General features: G+C 40.4%; 2 protein-coding genes and 2 non-coding genes across 4 annotated transcripts in view; all 4 read left to right on the forward strand.

Annotated features, from left to right (window-relative positions):
- LOC103038215 (kinesin-1 heavy chain) overlaps window positions 1-6,180 on the forward strand; it is a 37,372-nt gene extending 31,192 nt beyond the window's left edge. Inside the window, exons 21-26 of the mRNA XM_007240943.4 lie at window positions 2-62; window positions 186-257; window positions 1,043-1,147; window positions 1,963-2,179; window positions 3,176-3,317; window positions 4,112-6,180. Coding sequence (XP_007241005.3) covers window positions 2-62; window positions 186-257; window positions 1,043-1,147; window positions 1,963-2,179; window positions 3,176-3,317; window positions 4,112-4,115 — 601 coding nt within the window. The 3' untranslated portion in view covers window positions 4,116-6,180. The remainder of the gene's footprint in view (window position 1; window positions 63-185; window positions 258-1,042; window positions 1,148-1,962; window positions 2,180-3,175; window positions 3,318-4,111) is intronic.
- A 4,576-nt stretch (window positions 6,181-10,756) lies between these two features.
- LOC125802078 (U2 spliceosomal RNA) lies at window positions 10,757-10,947 on the forward strand. The gene has a single exon (XR_007439041.1). It is a non-coding gene; the product is annotated as a U2 spliceosomal RNA (small nuclear RNA).
- A 1,505-nt stretch (window positions 10,948-12,452) lies between these two features.
- LOC125802072 (U1 spliceosomal RNA) lies at window positions 12,453-12,616 on the forward strand. The gene has a single exon (XR_007439035.1). It is a non-coding gene; the product is annotated as a U1 spliceosomal RNA (small nuclear RNA).
- A 1,125-nt stretch (window positions 12,617-13,741) lies between these two features.
- Window positions 13,742-15,236, forward strand: LOC125801666 (dual specificity protein phosphatase 14-like). Its single transcript, XM_049478462.1, has one exon. It carries the CDS (start codon window positions 13,743-13,745, stop codon window positions 14,253-14,255), a length of 513 nt encoding a protein of 170 aa, XP_049334419.1. The 5' UTR covers window position 13,742; the 3' UTR covers window positions 14,256-15,236.
- Window positions 15,237-16,927: the final 1,691 nt, after the last annotated feature.

Here is a 16,927-nt window from a genome sequence, read left to right on the forward strand (position 1 = left end):
GGGTAATGCAGGATCGCAGGGAGCAGGCCAGGCAGGACCTGAAGGGGCTGGAGGAGACCGTGGTGAGTTTTTGTTTCTTGTTAATTATGATGATTATGTTCGTGGTGGTGAAATTACTGGTGCAGTTTTAATGTAACTCATAATGTAGATATTTTTTGGTTATTTTTTGTCCTTTTCTTTGTAAGGCCAAAGAACTTCAGACTCTTCACAACCTTCGGAAACTCTTTGTTCAAGATCTGGCGACCCGGGTGAAAAAGGTACTGGTGTCTCCAGACTCTGCAGGGATGGACAATATGGGCCTAAATTAACATTTTTAGAGTACTTTACCAATGAATGTTAAAATTGAACTTGCATTACGTGTAGCAGTTGCAAGCATTCAGTAAAAACACTTTTCTGATTTTGTAAACAGCTGAAAAAAATGTACAAAGACTGCATTTTGTATATAATAAACATAATGTAGTAAAATAAGGAATGTAACATAAAAGCAACTTAATGTAGCAAACCTCCCAATATACTTAACTGCAGAATATTTATTGCATGCAATAAAACATACATTTTTCAAAAAAAAAACCCTAAAGCTTCACAGAAAAATCTGCAAAATAAAAATCCTATACATATTTCAAAACACGTAATTTTAATATGTGACTAATAGTAATTTATTTGCAAAAAATAAATCATTATACTTAGTTCAAGCTTGCCAATTGGTCTGACATAGTTAAGTCACATGACTTGTAAAGTTAGCCAGTGGATTAGGAAGCTAGTTACTTTAATACTGGTGTGAGTCTGGGTGAATTGTTTTGTCATAGAATTGCATGAGTTGTACTCATTATGGATAAATGGCTTAAAACAGGGTTTTTCATAACAAAATATTTTGTGACTCTTCAAGTGTGTTGTGATCAGTTCAGTAGGCTGCATTAATTGATGTTCTTGATTAGTGTAGATCTAAAAGTGTTAATTTTACACATTTTGTGTGGGGTTAAGTGGGATGCAGATTGCAGAAGTCTGTGAACCCCTGGTGTAACTCATTGTTGTATATCCACAGAGTGCAGAAATGGACTCTGATGACACGGGTGGCAGCGCAGCACAGAAGCAGAAGATCTCTTTTCTGGAGAACAATCTAGAACAACTCACCAAGGTCCACAAGCAGGTAAAATACGCCCTTACAGACAAGTGTTCAATGTGTATATACTTTATGAACTAGTGAAGTGTTGGGACACCTGCTCATTTATGATTTGTTTTAAAATTAAGGATCTAATTAAAAAAAACAAAAGGAAAGTAAATGTTTTTTAATGTCCTGGAAAATGGTGTAGAAACAGTAATCACACTTAGATCCAGACCCATCTCGATCTGGTTCCAAACGAACTCCAGAGCAGTTTAATTGTGAAGTGAATGTGATCCGGTCTCGATCCCAATCCAACCATCAAACATACTCCTTTTATTTGAGCAAAAAGTGCAGCAGCAAACTTTTCCAAATTCAGTGTTAAAGCAGCTTCACGCTGCACAAATATGCACACTTGCCTAAAACACAGAACCTTCTTACTATATTTACTTTGTTGCTCCCATCAGATGAGACGATGCACTCTTTGGTGCACATTTTAGTATGTTTAGGTTTTGCCTGTGTAAAAACAAACCAAACTGTGGGAGAAACCAGAGAAACCAGCTACAGGTGTGAAAACCCTCTTGGTTTGTCTGCTCCTGTGACTCCTGTTCTATTGACAGCACTTCTCTAAAAGGGCTACACAACTACATAAGCTGTGTTTATTTGGACATCTATGTCAGTGATTGGTGTAACTTACAGTAGCTGAATTGATTCATTAGGAAGGGTGTCCACAAACACTTGGTCATTATAGTGTATTTAAAGCTTGCGTATATTGCATGCTTGAAATTTTATCTTTTTTATTCTAATTGGCTGATTAGTCCTGCAGAGCGTCTATGTTCTAACGTGTCTCTCGGTCTCTGCAGCTGGTGCGGGATAACGCAGATCTGCGCTGCGAGTTGCCCAAGTTGGAGAAGCGCCTGCGGGCCACGGCCGAGAGGGTGAAGGCTCTTGAGACGGCTCTAAAAGAGGCCAAAGAAAATGCAGCACGGGACCGCAAACGCTACCAGCAGGAAGTGGACCGCATCAAAGAAGCCGTGAGGGCGAAGAACATGGCCCGCCGCGGACACTCCGCACAGATCGGTGAGTCTACATGGAACACACTCTACTGTGTGCACTAGTGGAAGAACTACAATGTATGTGTCTGAAAATCCTTCCAAATTTCTAGACATGTTAAAGGCCTTTTGATATTTCCTGATACTCCACACTCTTTCTGCTGCATATATTTTCAACATTTTCATCAACTAACTATTACTAAACGTGGAGAGGGCTCTTTATATAAAATGGGGAATACAAAAAATACAACAATAAGGGTACAGAGAGAAGTAATGAACACTGGGAGAGAAGAGAGTTAGAGAAGTTAGCTAGACAGCATTTACAGTTGAAAAGTTAACGTTAATAATCTAACCTGCAGTGCATCAAACACCAACGCTGGCACCGCACATTTACACACGCAGGCGTTTTGTGACCCTTAGCACCATTTGCAGTGTTTGCCACAGTGTTTTTTTGCAAAATCATGTTCAATCTGGCAACCCTGGAATTATACAGTGCTGCCAGGAGCCAAAAAAATAAAACTGCAGATTCACATAATTTTTTACTAACATAAATTACATGAAATACAGTGTTCAGCAGCATTTGTTCATGCATGTTTACTGTCGATTTTCATTATAGAGTTCAGAACAGTGCTTTATATACAATAATAAATAGCATTTAAAAAAAAAAGACATTCTATACTCTATTCTCTTCATAAACTGTCCAGTTTATCCAGCTGAAACATATGAGCTGTGCAGGACTAGAATAGCAGTTTCAGCGGAGGTAACGTAGAATACTGGCTTTCTGTGGTCTTAATGTGGCTTTAATTTAATGTAGTACTGTCAAAATGCTGTTTCTCTACACATCTTCCTCCTGTTTCCTGACGAATTCCTGCAGTTTTTTAGTTACTGGGATTTCATGACTTTTAATATATTTTGTAGAGGCAGAAAAATGTTGATCACAGTGCAGCTTTTCGTATTCTTTTCCTTCAGAGGCTTTATCAACCCTCAACTCTACTTTCACTTTCTCTCTCTACCTCTTTTCCAGCTAAACCCATCCGTCCAGGACAGCCTCCTGTAGCCTCTCCCACACACCCCAACGTAGTTCGTGGAGGAGGGGGCGGCACCCTCTTCCAGAACAGCCAACCAGCTGCTATCAGAGGGGGAGGTTCCAACAAACAAGAGAAGAGGTTTGTGAAGTTAAAACTAAACTAGAGATACCTTTTTATTTATTTTTCCTTCAGTTGAGTATAAGTGCATGTATTTTACCGATACCTACTTAAAACTAAGCAAACAGGAGCATTTTATATAATATAGTGTAAAGTAGTGAAATGCAAAAGTTCATGTTTTAATTTTGAGTTTTGTTGAGTCACATTTTACTTTTTTTCCCAAACAAGTTCCCTCACTCATCTCCCGTACTGTGGATCTGGGACTGAATATATATAATTTGCACTTAAGTGACGAAGATGTCTGTTAATAAAACGTGCTTTATTAGTTTTATACATTTCTGTATGTAGTCCACATAAAACTGTACCTGGATTCTAAGTTAAAGCTTTATAACCAGTAATATAACTAAGGCAGGGATTGTATGATTCATTACCACAAGGGATAAAATCCTATTACAATATGCTTCCAGGAATGGATACTGTAAATTTACTCTAATTTTTAACATTATAGACAAGAAGGATACAGTATATATCCTTTCCTATATATAGAAGGATATAGGCAACGCGGAGAGGCTTTGAGTTTGATTTCACTTCTATCAGACGAGGCATGCACTGGTTTTCTCCCTCCAAGAGTTGGGAGCATTACTAGGTATGGGGGGGCGGGGGTCCTAGTGAGAAGGGGGTTTAACTAACTAGCTTTTTTAGTAACTGTGGTATGACAGTTGTGTATTAGAAATAATGAAAAAAAGAAATTCATTGTTTTTAATTGTTTTTGAATCTTTTTTTTAATGTGTCGTCTCCTCTCTTTGTGTCCTCAGTTGAAGGCGAGGTGCTGCTTGCTCATCACAGAAAATGCAGAATGCCGATGACGCCATGGAACCCTTTCATTCCATTAACATGATCCCTCCCCAGCGCATCTGAGGAAAAGTTTTAAATACAAATAATCATGGGCTGTACAGATCCACTCCCCACTTTATTTTCCTTCTGTTAAAAACAGCTGATCGTTTCATGAACACTTGTACATGTGTGCACAAAATAGCAAAAACAAAAAACACATAAGAAAAGTATATAGAAATAAAACGCAACGCAGCACTGGTCCCAAAACAACACACAACCCTAAACGAGAGTCGTGAATGTACCGCAGTTAACTCCTCCTCTCTTGCGGTCGGTTGTACTCGTCCTTCAGCTGCTCTGCACCATATCGAGAAACTGTCGCGTGCAGTGGTTTTGTCAGTCATACAGAAACACGAGAAGATCTTTAAAACAACACACATCTATTAAACACTCGTTCGGCTGTTCTCCGCACTGTTCCACTACGTTCAGTGAACTTGTTAATTGGTGTTTAGCTACTGGAACTCGAGAGGGGGGTGGTCCTAAAAGAAGACGGTCCCGGCTCCACTCGTTCATATGAAGTAATGGATTTCTGTCGTCTTGGTGGGAAACGTTTGAGTGGAATCTTTATATCTACCACTACTGCTCTGCTGTACATAGAGAAAGACTGTAACAGTTATAAAGAAGCTGATAATGGTTGATGGTTTTTACTTTGTAAGAAATTAACTTAATGATTTTGAAATGGGTGGGTGGGCGTGGTTAAAGTAGAAGGACTCTAGTGGTGAATAATCAGAGTTGAATTAATAGGTGAACACTTTAAGATTCCTTTTAATGCAGTTTTTAAAGCGTTATCACTGATGGCTTATGGTCTCTTCAGGAACGTGAACTTAAGATCCTGTCCTACAGATGGGACTTTTCGATGATTCTGACCTGGAATAGAAAATAGGGAGAAATATGGGGCAGTTGGTTCTCAAATCACCTGTTGTTTAGGCTTGAGTGCATTATTAGCTGTGTGACTTTGGATCATTGACTTTTGGAAATTTCTGGTTATGATTCCTGTATTAATTAATATCCCAATTACATTTTGCTGAAAAAAAAAATACCAATGTCTTTTTTTCCGTGTATCAAGCAGCCCTACATTCCACCCTGTATATTTAATTCTGTCCTGCCTCTGTTGCCGATCAGCCAGTCGGTTTAGCAGATGATCTAGTGGGCGGGCCGTTTCCTCAGCTTGCACTTTTCTTCTTCTTCTTTTTTTTTTTTTAGTCATTATTTGTTTGGGATTGAATCAATTTTTCGTTGTCTTTGCTGTTTGCACAATACTGTAGCAACAGATACAGTCTACATACTGATCCATCTTTTAATCCTGTATCTTAATACCAGTAATGACCACAACAGGTAGTTTGAGGACCATACTGTTGACTCTGAAAAGCAATAAACCGTTCGAATGACACTATTAATGTAAATCCACAGAGCGAGGGCATCATCTCTTTTATCTGTAATCTCCGCATACCCGTAAGCCTCTAATGATTTAAATCTATTTCTTCACAAATCGTGAGCGAAGGATTTGCAGTAATACTTCTGAACTCTACACACTGGGACTGAAATGAGTAGCTAGCTGATGTTATTGAAGGTTAGCAGTGGTTTCTGTGCCCATATAAACACTCCAGGTTTGGTTGGTTTAAGCCCTGCAGCAATATTTTGAGGGCTAGAGTACTGGCTGTATATTAGCCCCAAACATTTTCTTCCTGCTGATTTACCAACTACAGAGATCAGCTCTTCGCCGGAACTGTCACGATACTTTGCATTAAGCTTGAAGAGAATTTGCTGCTTATTATTACTGTGTAAGAGTAACTCCACCAGTAAAGGAGGGGGGAGGAGTGACCAATGGAGAACAGCACTGGATCATTCCAAGAGAAAAAGGGCACAAACGGACGGTTCTTGCTGAAAGAGGACTGGTCGGGACGGGAGGGATGGACTAGATGATGTTATCTTTTTCTGGAGGGACTGCATGATGTACATGTATGTGTGATTAAATAATTATGATTAAAAGTCATACTGTCTTAAGTTGTTTGAATAAGATTGCACGAACACAAGCACACAAAAAGGTCATCAATTGTATTTTACTAAGCAAATAGGTAAGAGTCTCCCATTGGATAATTACTACATGGGTTTCAGCTGGCAACAATTTATTTATCCCTATCTGATGCAGTTAGTAGCTTCTCATTTGTTAAGCAACCATGTTAAAAGACACATCCTCTGGTCCTGGAAAAAGAGTCAAATTATTGAAACGATTTATATTGTGTTAAATGTCCAACGCATTATTAAAAAGTGAAAGGACAGGGGGGAAATATCTTAAATGAAGGAATGTGTTCGGAGAAAACAAATCTTGCATGATGGTGATCGGAGATTACTTAAACTTTTGGTGAAATCAAATTATAAAAATCAAATGATCATTGCTGCAGCATGGAAGCTAGCAAGCGGGCTTCAGCTGAAACCTTAGCTGCTACACATATAGGAAAAAAACGAGAGTAAATATTGGCAGTAAGTTCGAAAGGTGGAGAAGACTTAAAGGAGAACCAAATTGACTTTTGGTTAGTGAAACATGATAAAAAGTACTTACCTTTGATGAATACCCCACCTTCACTTTTCTACAGCTTCCTGAGATCCAGTAATTTTGTGCTTTTTGCCCAGCACTCTGTATAATGGCCACTGCAGGGCATATTTTGCCCCTGATAAATAGCTTTTTACACCGTTATCCAGGCTCAAAGTAGCTTCACATCTTGCTAGAAACCAGAGAGCCCTGACATTTAAAATGAGGCATTAATAAATAAAAAAAAAAAACAAGAAGCTTTAAAAAACACTGTTTACATTCTATAACGCTAGCTTTCAGCTTCGTGCGCCGCGCTCATTGTACTGCTAATGACAAACATATATATATATATATATATATATATATATATATATATATATATATATATATATACGGTCAATGAAACTGAAACACCTGTCATTTTAATATGGGAGGTTTCATGGCTTAATTGAACCAGCCTGGTGTTCAATCTTCATTAATTGCACATTGCACCAGTAAGAGCAGAGTGTGACGGTTTTGTTCAAAATATTGCAATGCACACAACGGAGACGTACCAGAGTTCAAAAGAGGACAAATTGTTGGTGCACGTCTTGCTGACGCATCTGTGACCAAGACAGCAAGTCTTCATGGTGCATCAAGAGCCACGGTATCCAGGGTAATGTCAGCATACCACCAAGAAGGACCAACCACATCCAACAGGATTAACTGTGGACGCTGTAAGAGGAAGCTGTCTGAAAGGGATGTTCGGGTGCTAACCCGGATTTTATCCAAGAAACATAAAACCACGGCTGCCCAAATCACGCAGAATTCAATGTGCACCTCAACTCTCCTGATTCCACCAGAACTGTCTGTCAGAAAAATAAATTATTGTGGTCTAAAACCAGGTGTTTCAGTTTCATTGTCCAACCCCTGTAGATAGACTCCACATAGCCTGCCTCCTGGCATAGCAGCCAGCGGCAAGAGGCAGGCTATGTGGAATCTATATATATATGTCTATGAGCACAAAATTGCTGAATCTCAGAAAGCTGCAGGAGAGTGTTGGTGTGGTATTCTACAAAGGTAAGTGCGTTCTATCATGTTTTACTTCACCCAAAATCAATTTTACACCGGAGTTCTTTAAGAGTTTAAAAAGACGAAAAGACCCATGTAGAGCTGGCTACTTTTCTTCTGAACAGGTAAGCTAACTGGCTAGCTAATTTTTCTTAGCTCATATCCTACTGACTGCTCCTTTAAACATTAGAACTATATCATTTCTGCAGGACTCAGGTCTGCAGTACCAGGTTTGATCACTGGGGGCTCCAGCAGTGCTGCAGTGCCTTCAGCTCCTCCTGGCTATTTATAAACAGCAGCTGATCTGATTCAGCTCAGTACTGAAGAGGAGCTATAGCGAGTTCCACAGATAAACCCACTCATACAGGTCAGTCCTGCTGTTTTACAGTTTCTACTCAGGATCAGATCAGTACATCTGCAGTATTAGATTAGATTAGCTGGGTTAGACTGATCTCCAGAGCTGGACAGACGCTGGATTCAGCTCAGGTTTATTATACTGTAGCAGCACTAAACTCAGCTGCTGTATGCCAGGTTCACACTACACCACTATTGAAGTAGTTTGTTGTGCTGTTCACACTACACGACCGGTTGTGCTGTAATCGTGAGTCCTTTAATTGTTGAGACTTTCACACTAAATAACTGGCTACATTAAACATTAACGGGCTCATATGAAGCAAAATAAAAAAAGATATATATTTTTTATTATTTTTAACCCCAGTTATAAGCCTTTTAAGCATGCTCTACCTGTATCTCCAGGATCAGCTCGCCAACCAATCAGCTCACAGTAGCAGTAATGCTAGTGCTTTACAGTGTAAAACCTGTTTTTTTTTAAGATAAATTAAAAAATACATTATTCTTCTTTCTAGAATTAATGAAATACTCAGAACAAGTAGTTAATTATTATTTTTATTTTCAAGTTTTAGCTTTTAGCTCCATTCACCCCCATTCATGGATTACTCCCCCTCTAGAGTTTATCTGTTATTTCATGATAAAACCTGCAAACGGGGATTGACACATATGACATTTCAGTGGCATTACCAGATCGTTTAAAACGTTTAATAAAACGTTCTAAGAACATCCAGAAAACTTGACAAATTAAACGTTCAAAGAAAATGTTCTACTAACCAAACATATTAGCTGGGATAAACAGTAATCCAGAGTGATCTTGCAATTAATTGCAATTGCAAGTAACACTATATACTAAATGTAAAAAAATGTTTGTAGAACCTGAAGTATTAAGCTAGAAAAATTATATTTGAAGACCTAAATTATTTGCTTAGTTTAACTGTTTACCTGTTTACTGTATTTTGCCTCTTCTTCATTCTGTTTAGTAGTTTTCTTACTTTAGTAAGTTTTTCTCTTTATTTAGAAAGATGTTTCCTTTGTTTAGTAAGTTGTTCAATCTGTTTAAGTTGTTTCCTCAATTTATTCCCCTTCATTAATAATCTGTTCTCTGAATTTAGTAAATCATTCCATCACTTTAGTAAATCGTTCACTTATTTTAACAACCCATTCCCTTAATTTAATAAATAACAGCCACAGATAGCACAGAGATGTTTAGTCTGTTAAATCAATGTCCCTTTGCTATCTGGAATCTAAGTAAGTTGTTCTCTGAAGTTGACAATCTGTTCTCTCAAATTAATAAATACTCTCAGTTTAATTATCTGTTCCCCGATTTTACCAATCAGCACCCTTAATTTACCAATCCAATACTAATCAAATAACCTTTATTTAACATTGTGTAACAGTGTCAGTGTATCAGAGCCCCAACCATTCAGAACATTTAAATGAATGTTGATTCAATGTCTGAATTTTATAACATTGCGTAATAGTTATAAAATTCTGACATTGAATTAACATTAATTTAAATGTTTTGAGTGGTTGGGGCTCTGACATTAATGACATTAATGCATTTAAGGTGCTCCCACAAATAATATTATTATTGTAATATTTTTTCTAACTTTAATTTTAAAAGAAATGTCTTTACTGCAGGAACACTGCAAAATATAAAGAATAGAATACGCTAGATTTACATGTTTAATGGAGTCATGTTGAATCAGTTTTAAAACAACGTAAACTCGATGTTCAGAAATAGCTCGTTGTTGTTTTAGTGCTCGTTTCTTTTTGAGTGAGGAACCGGTGTTCTGTCGAGTTATGCTACCTTGTCAAACCGTGCTACCCTAGTAGTACATTTAACTTTAAAAATGCAAAAGAAGCACCATATTAGAGCATGTTCTCAGTAGATGTCTATGTAAGTCTTTGGAGAGCATAAATCACTGTATCATTGTACAGTTCATATAGTTGTGGCCGTGAGAGGTCATTACAAATTACTTTTGTATTTTTTTTTATAATAATTATTGTATTTATTATTATTAATTTTGATTTACACTTGTGGCAATGACAGGGAGTCCATGTTGTTTAATGCAAAAAAAGAAAACAGAAAAATATATTTATTATAATATAAACACGACAAATAATGAATAACTGTAGGTCAGCGCATGCGCAGTGCCTTTAGAAAGCACGTATCGACGGGTAACATAACTCGACGGAACACCCCGGCGGGTCTCTGTATTTTCCCTGCAGTTCCACATCTGGCCGCTGAGTTGAATTATAAACCGGTCTCTTGAAGCGGTTCTGCTTTAGTGTGACTGGATATGTGGGGTGTTGGGGGTTATTTGGCGGTATTAAGGGGTCTTTAATCGTATTTAAACCTACATTTAAAAATGTAAGCGTTTAAACATTTATAAACTCAAAAATGTGAATCCTCGTTTCTGATTGGACAGTCAGTGAGCTCATTAACATATGCTCCATCGTGTGCGTGTCGGCGCGAGGACCCGTTGACCGTGCAGTATTTTCCTGGTGAGAACGGGCGGGTATATCAGCGGTGCCGTGTGGCGGTGGGTGACCGCGGTGGATAAACAGCAGATATTTCGGTTCTCGTGTTCAGTAATGTGGGGAATGACTCCCCTGGTCCTGAACCATTGTGGGTATCGCTTCTCGGCCTTTTGGCTAAGATCAAGTGTAGTATCTGTTCTTATCAGTTTAATATCTGATACGTCCCCTACCCGGGGACCATATATTAAATTGATTTTTGGAACAGTGAGATGGAATAGGGGCTTGCTCCGTCCACTCCACGCATCGACCCGGTATTGCAGTACCTCCGGGAACGGTGCACCCCCCTCTATCGGTTAAAGACAGATATATATATATTTAACTGTATACACAGTTCTGGCAAATATTAAGAGATCACTTCAGTTTCTGAATCTGTTAATCTGGTTTTGCAATTCATAGGTGTGTGTTTGAGTAAAACGAACATTGTTGTTCTGTTCTATAAACGTCGGACATTTCTCCCAAATTCCAAATCAAAATATTGTCACGTAGAGCATTAATTTGCAGAAAATTAGAAACTGCCGAAATAACGAAAACTATGCAGAGCTTAAAAGACCTCAAATAATGCAAAGAAAACAAGTTCATATTCATAAAGTTTTAAAAGATCCGAAATCAATATTTGGTGGAATAACCCTGGTTTTCATGCATCTTAGCATGTTCTCCTCCAGCAGTCTTACACACTGCTTTTGGATAACTTTATGCCTGCACTCCTGGTGCAAGAATTCAAGCAGTTCAGTTTGGTTTGATGGCTTGTGATCGTCCATCTTCCTCTTGATTTTATTCCAGAGTTTTTCAATTGGGTAAAATCAAAGAAACTCATCATCGTTTTAAGTACTCTCCTATTATTTTTTTCCAGAGCTGTATACATATTAGTGATTAATAAAAAAAAATAATAATCAGATTAATCACGACAATATTCTGTGATTAATAGGTGTTTAAAATCGTATTACTAGATTCTCCCAGGTATGGGTACTGTTATATTAAATATTGTGTTCGAACGAGAAATTGGGATTTGAAAAAAAATTGAAATACAAATATTGTGGCATTTAAAATATATATATATAATAAAATGAAATATAAAGTAAATATAATATAATAAATATGAGATATAAAATACCACCCAAACCATTGTTTCTACCTCTTTTTGGGGGTGGGGGTCAAATCTTAATTTTGTGTGTCAGACACCGCAAATAATTTATGTTCGCTCCTATTTAATTTTTCTGATTGTTGTACTAATCTATTTTTTTGTAAAATGAAATAACTTATAATTTAAGAATTAGAGCTTCACAGCCTCTTCAGCCCGGCTCTGCGTTTCCAGCAGCGGCCGCTGCGGGGCGTAGCTCTGACACCGCTGTTCTGAGACCGTGTCGAATCTGCTGAGGGAGAAAAAAGGCGAGAGAGAGACGCGGTTTTCTGTATCTGTAGTAAATCAGTGTTTATAAAGAGTATATAGCGTTTGTATAAGGTGTTTATAAAGCGTGTTTAATAATAACAGTGTAATTAAAACACTGTTCTCTGACTGAGGGAGACCCCCTTTCGCGTATCCCGCGTTTACACCGACGTCGTGACGTTGTGCGCCCAGGTTCCCTCGCAAAGCATGACGGGAGTCGCGGACCGTGCGTGTTTTAGGTACGAAAACACATTTCTGCGTTATTTAGTTGATATTTTATCAGCTGAGTGTTTGTAACGCGTGATTATAGATGTTTCTACGTTTTTGTGTGATGACTGTCAACACTTACCCTCTCAGTGAAGAGTAGAGCCGGCGGCGGCTCCTCTCCTCGGCCTGTTCTGAACTCATACTTACCTGGCAGGGGAGACACCATGATCATGTAGGTGGTTCACCCAGGGCGAGGCTCAGCCATTGCACAGAGGCTGTGCTGACCCCTGCGAATTCCCCAAATGTGGGAATCTCGACTGCAGAATTTGTGGTAGTGGGGGACTGCGTCCGCGCTCTCCCCTGATTTCAATGTTGAATAATAGAATTCAGTTTTTAAATTTATAATAATCTTGCTATAAGGATGGAGTGCTGGTGGTGGTTTTATTTGTTGTTGAGTTTTTTGATGATCGTATGCGAACATTTTGTAGTTCTATAATAATTAAAGACTGTAGTAGACTGTGTCCTCATTTAAAATGCAGCCAAGTGTTTACATTATAAAAGGAATTGAAAACATTAGATAAGAAAGGAGAAATAGGGGGAAACATAAAAAACACACTTTAAATAAATACATTTAATATAGACGAATAATATATATTTTTTCCCTATTTCTAATTTCTTATCTAATATTTTAAATTCCTTTTTCCTGAAATCTGTTATTATATATGATCACATAAAAGTCAATAATTTAAACAATTAAAAAATAATATTAGTAAATATTTAAAATTATAAAAGTGATAAATGGTAACATAAATAATAACTAACTAAGAAGTAAAAAGTAAGAGCAATAAAAAAATTAAATAAAAAGAATGTGAAAAGAAATAAAAAGTTTAAAATGGTTCAGTTGATCCCAGTGAGCTGAGCTTCAGAGTTTCCTGTAGATTTTCCCAGTTCACTAAAAACTCTCGGCACCTGTGTATATATTTCAGTTCAAAATGCTTCCACAGTTCAGACTTCAGACTCTAAAGAGTGGTTCTATCTACTGCTGACACACATAGAGTGCACCTTTATAACATTAAACAATGAACAGATGATCGAGGCTTGAATGCATCTCTATGCAGACTGGCCACATTGTTTAAGTGGTACCCAGCAGTTTCGCTATGTCTGCATCCATAGTACTGAGCCTGAGTCCTGTGCTGTCCTTCTGAGAACTCTCCTCACTGCTACAGACTGTGAATAATGTCTGTTAATGGCACCAAAAGGACACCAGAAGTCACTGTTTTAAACACAGTGGTAAAAACAAAGGATCTGGCTTCAAATTGCCACATTCGAATCCATTTAAATATGCCTGGATCCGCCTCGGGCTCGGGCGACTGGATCAGATCAGGACTTTTCTAGTTACTAGTGTATGCTACGACAAAATAAATACTTTAGTGCGACATTTATAGATAGTAACTTTTTGAAATGTTGAAATTTTCTGCTTCCAGACTGAATGGCGATCTCTCAGATCACACCGTCGCTGTTCCTGAGCGGTGTGGAGGCTGTGAACCCGGCCGCTCTCGCCCGCAGGAAGGTCACTCTGCTGGTCCTCGCTGCAGACGAGCTGCCGTTTCCGGAGTCTGCAGGAATAGACCTCCTGCGTCTTCCCATCCGTGACGAGCCGCACGCCCCCCTCGCTCAGCACTTCGACAGCGTGGCCGAGAGAATCCAGCAGAACCGCAGTGGAAGCACGCTGGTGTGCTGTGCCGCGGGCAGGAGCAGGTCTCCGGCGCTCGTCATGGCCTTCCTCATAAAGAACGAAGGACTCTCGCTGCTGCAGGCGTACCAGCGGGTGCTGGAGGTCCGGCCGTTCATCCGGCCCAATGCCGGCTTTTGGAGGCAGCTGCTGGAGTACGAGCGGCGGTTCCACCTCTGCAACAGTGTGAGGATGGTGGCCACCTCGCAGGGAGTTCTGCCTGAGGCAGTCGGACAAGCACAGGACCTTCCGCACTGCCTGGACCTTTAACAGGGGTACCTGACACCATGATCGGATTAATGACTGAGCCAGTGGGGCCAGTGCCCAGGGGCCCTTGAGGTCTGGCTCAAAACATTTTGCGATGCCTATTAACATTTATGATACAATATATTTTTATTTCCAAGGGCCCTCCATCTTATGGATCCTCTGACTATTAGGGACTTTAACCCCAGGGTCTCTTGGGGGGCGGGGCTAGCCATGCTTTTGGGCCCCTTATGAAAATGGATGAGGCTTTGTGGCACTGCTCATATTTTTAGAGGGCCCTGGTTATGAGAGCCCCTACCAGAAGGCCCTAGAGAAGAGCAGGGCATACCATTAAAGGGCCCCTGATCACAAAGGCTCCTAGAAGGTTGTTTACCATGACTCCTTGAACTCTTTGCTCAGGGGCCCAGACTGTTTTAAATCAGTCCTGGCCTGACACTACTGTGTGTAGGACATAGTTTAGTTCACTAACTGATGAAAGCTGAAGAAAGGAGCCTACCTTCTACTTTACCTACCTCCTTTAAAACATTTTTGTTCACTGAATTAACAGGTTGCGTTTTTATATCAGTTTGATCTACAGAAAGATACACTGACATGCCAAAGGTCACTGGGCAGATACTAGTTTCAGGTCCCGTGACTTTTGTCATAGCCTATGGAAGCTAAAATAGTCCTGCACTAACCTGTGGGATATGTATGTGGATTCTCCTGCACTGAATGTGGGTGTGATTTTTACCACCAGTCACTTGGACAACTTTAGCCAGATGCCACCGGTCACAATCATTACCATGTACTTATTATTCACAACTGCAGAAATGTAACTTTCCATCCATCTACACCCACTATCAGTTCAACTCCCATGATTCACATTGCCTTGTCATGAGGATGCTGACCAGGGTTCAATAAACCTCGCTCACAAGATAACACCTCACAATATTGACGTCCTCCTGGTTCAGGCCACTCTTTTCCACCCCAATACTCTGACACTGTGGAGCTTTCCAACTACTTCACTGACTTCGCTTCTCGGCCTTTTGGCTAAGACAGCGGTCGACTCTCTGGCGGTGCAAGATCTTGGTCTTTGTGACCCTGGTCCTTGCCTCCCGAGAGAAGATTGTACTTGTCCCGGTTCGGTCAAAAAGAGTCTTAGGCAGTAGGCTCTGATCCTGCTTCGTCTGGGGCTCATTGGGGTTTTCGTCTGACGGCTTTCATTCCATCTTGGCTGAAGGGGGAGAACCCCAACACCCACGGTAAGTACAATCCTTTTTTAATTTATTTGTTTTAGAATTTTAGATATTTATTGTATTTATTGTTTTAGTGGTTTTATTGAGGCTCGGTTTTTACCGAGGCCACCCGGTGCCTCTCAGCATGTCGGCTGCTCGTGCCGGCATGCGGAGGCACCACAGCGTGCGCCTAGTATTTAAAGAAGTGGAGGGTAAGCTTCTGGGGATGTCCCGTCTGGACTTCTCCAGGAAGCTATTACAAGGTGCCCTCACTTTTACACCTGCCGATTTGAACTGCTTATTGACTCTGCCCGGAAATAAAGGTTTTGATGTTAGCTTCCGCTCTGCTTCCCTGCTGAAAGATTTTTGGACTCGTTATGAAAATATTAAGGACCAGTTCTCCATGTTTAAGGTGGAAAAACTTTCTGATAATTCACATAAAGTGGTGATTGTCAGAATGTTTAATGAAACCGTAACAGGAGAAGACATTGTTACATGGCTGGCTAGATTCTGTACCGTTAAAAGCCCACCTATCAAGGTTCTGGACGAGGACGGCATTTGGAACTGCTCGTGGCGAGTTCCCATTAAACAATGGGAAGACCCGAGCAGTTACTTAGGCCTGAGACAGATACCGTCTATGATAGTGCTGGGTGAAAACCGCGGTTACATCTTTTACCAAGGTATGCCCAAACTATGCCGCAAGTGCGGAAAGTTTGGGCACCTTGCAGAGGCATGTGCAGAAATTGTGTGTGGGAAGTGTAGAGAAATTGGGCACACTTATGAGGAGTGTCCCAATGGCAGAAGGTGCAATCTTTGTGGTGAGAATTCCCATCTCTACAGAGATTGCCCAAAATCATTTGCCAACAAATTAAAGGCCACCAAAATGGCCGCCAGGCAGCATGGCCAAGAGGAGCAGGAGAAGGAGAAGGAAATGGAGGAGGAAGGGGCGGTCCCTGAGGTTTTGGCGGGAGATTCAAATCTCCAGCCGGCCTCAGGGAATGGCCATGCTGCAGAGGGCGGGGCTAGCATCCGGGCGGAGTCACAGCAGGAGCTGGAGGCCACACCCCTCCAGCCTGAACAAGGGAACAAGATGGTGGTGGAGCAGGAGGAGGAGGAAACCAACTCCTCCATGGTGACGGTGGAGGAAGGTGTAGTGGCCTCCAGCGGGGGTGAGTCAACCGACTCACTCCCAAACGCTCAGGTGGGGAAAAGACCTGCGGAGTCTCCTCTGTCTGTATTGATAGAGAAAAAACAGAGGGCCGCACAAGGTTCAGCCAGTTCTTCCTCGGAAGACCTGAACCGGCTGTGGCCCGCTGGTTCTCCAAATGAAGTTTCTTTCCTCCAATTCAAGCTTACATCATCAACGCCTAAGGCCCCCACAGCATGTGACTGTGGGGAACCAGCGGCAGGAGGCACCAGCTCACCTCCTCTCTCCAAAATAATGGAGATTAAGGAAGAGCAGGT

The sequence above is a fragment of the Astyanax mexicanus genome, chromosome 4, assembly GCF_023375975.1.
Source record: "Astyanax mexicanus isolate ESR-SI-001 chromosome 4, AstMex3_surface, whole genome shotgun sequence".
NCBI classification, from domain to species: Eukaryota; Metazoa; Chordata; class Actinopteri; order Characiformes; family Acestrorhamphidae; genus Astyanax; species Astyanax mexicanus.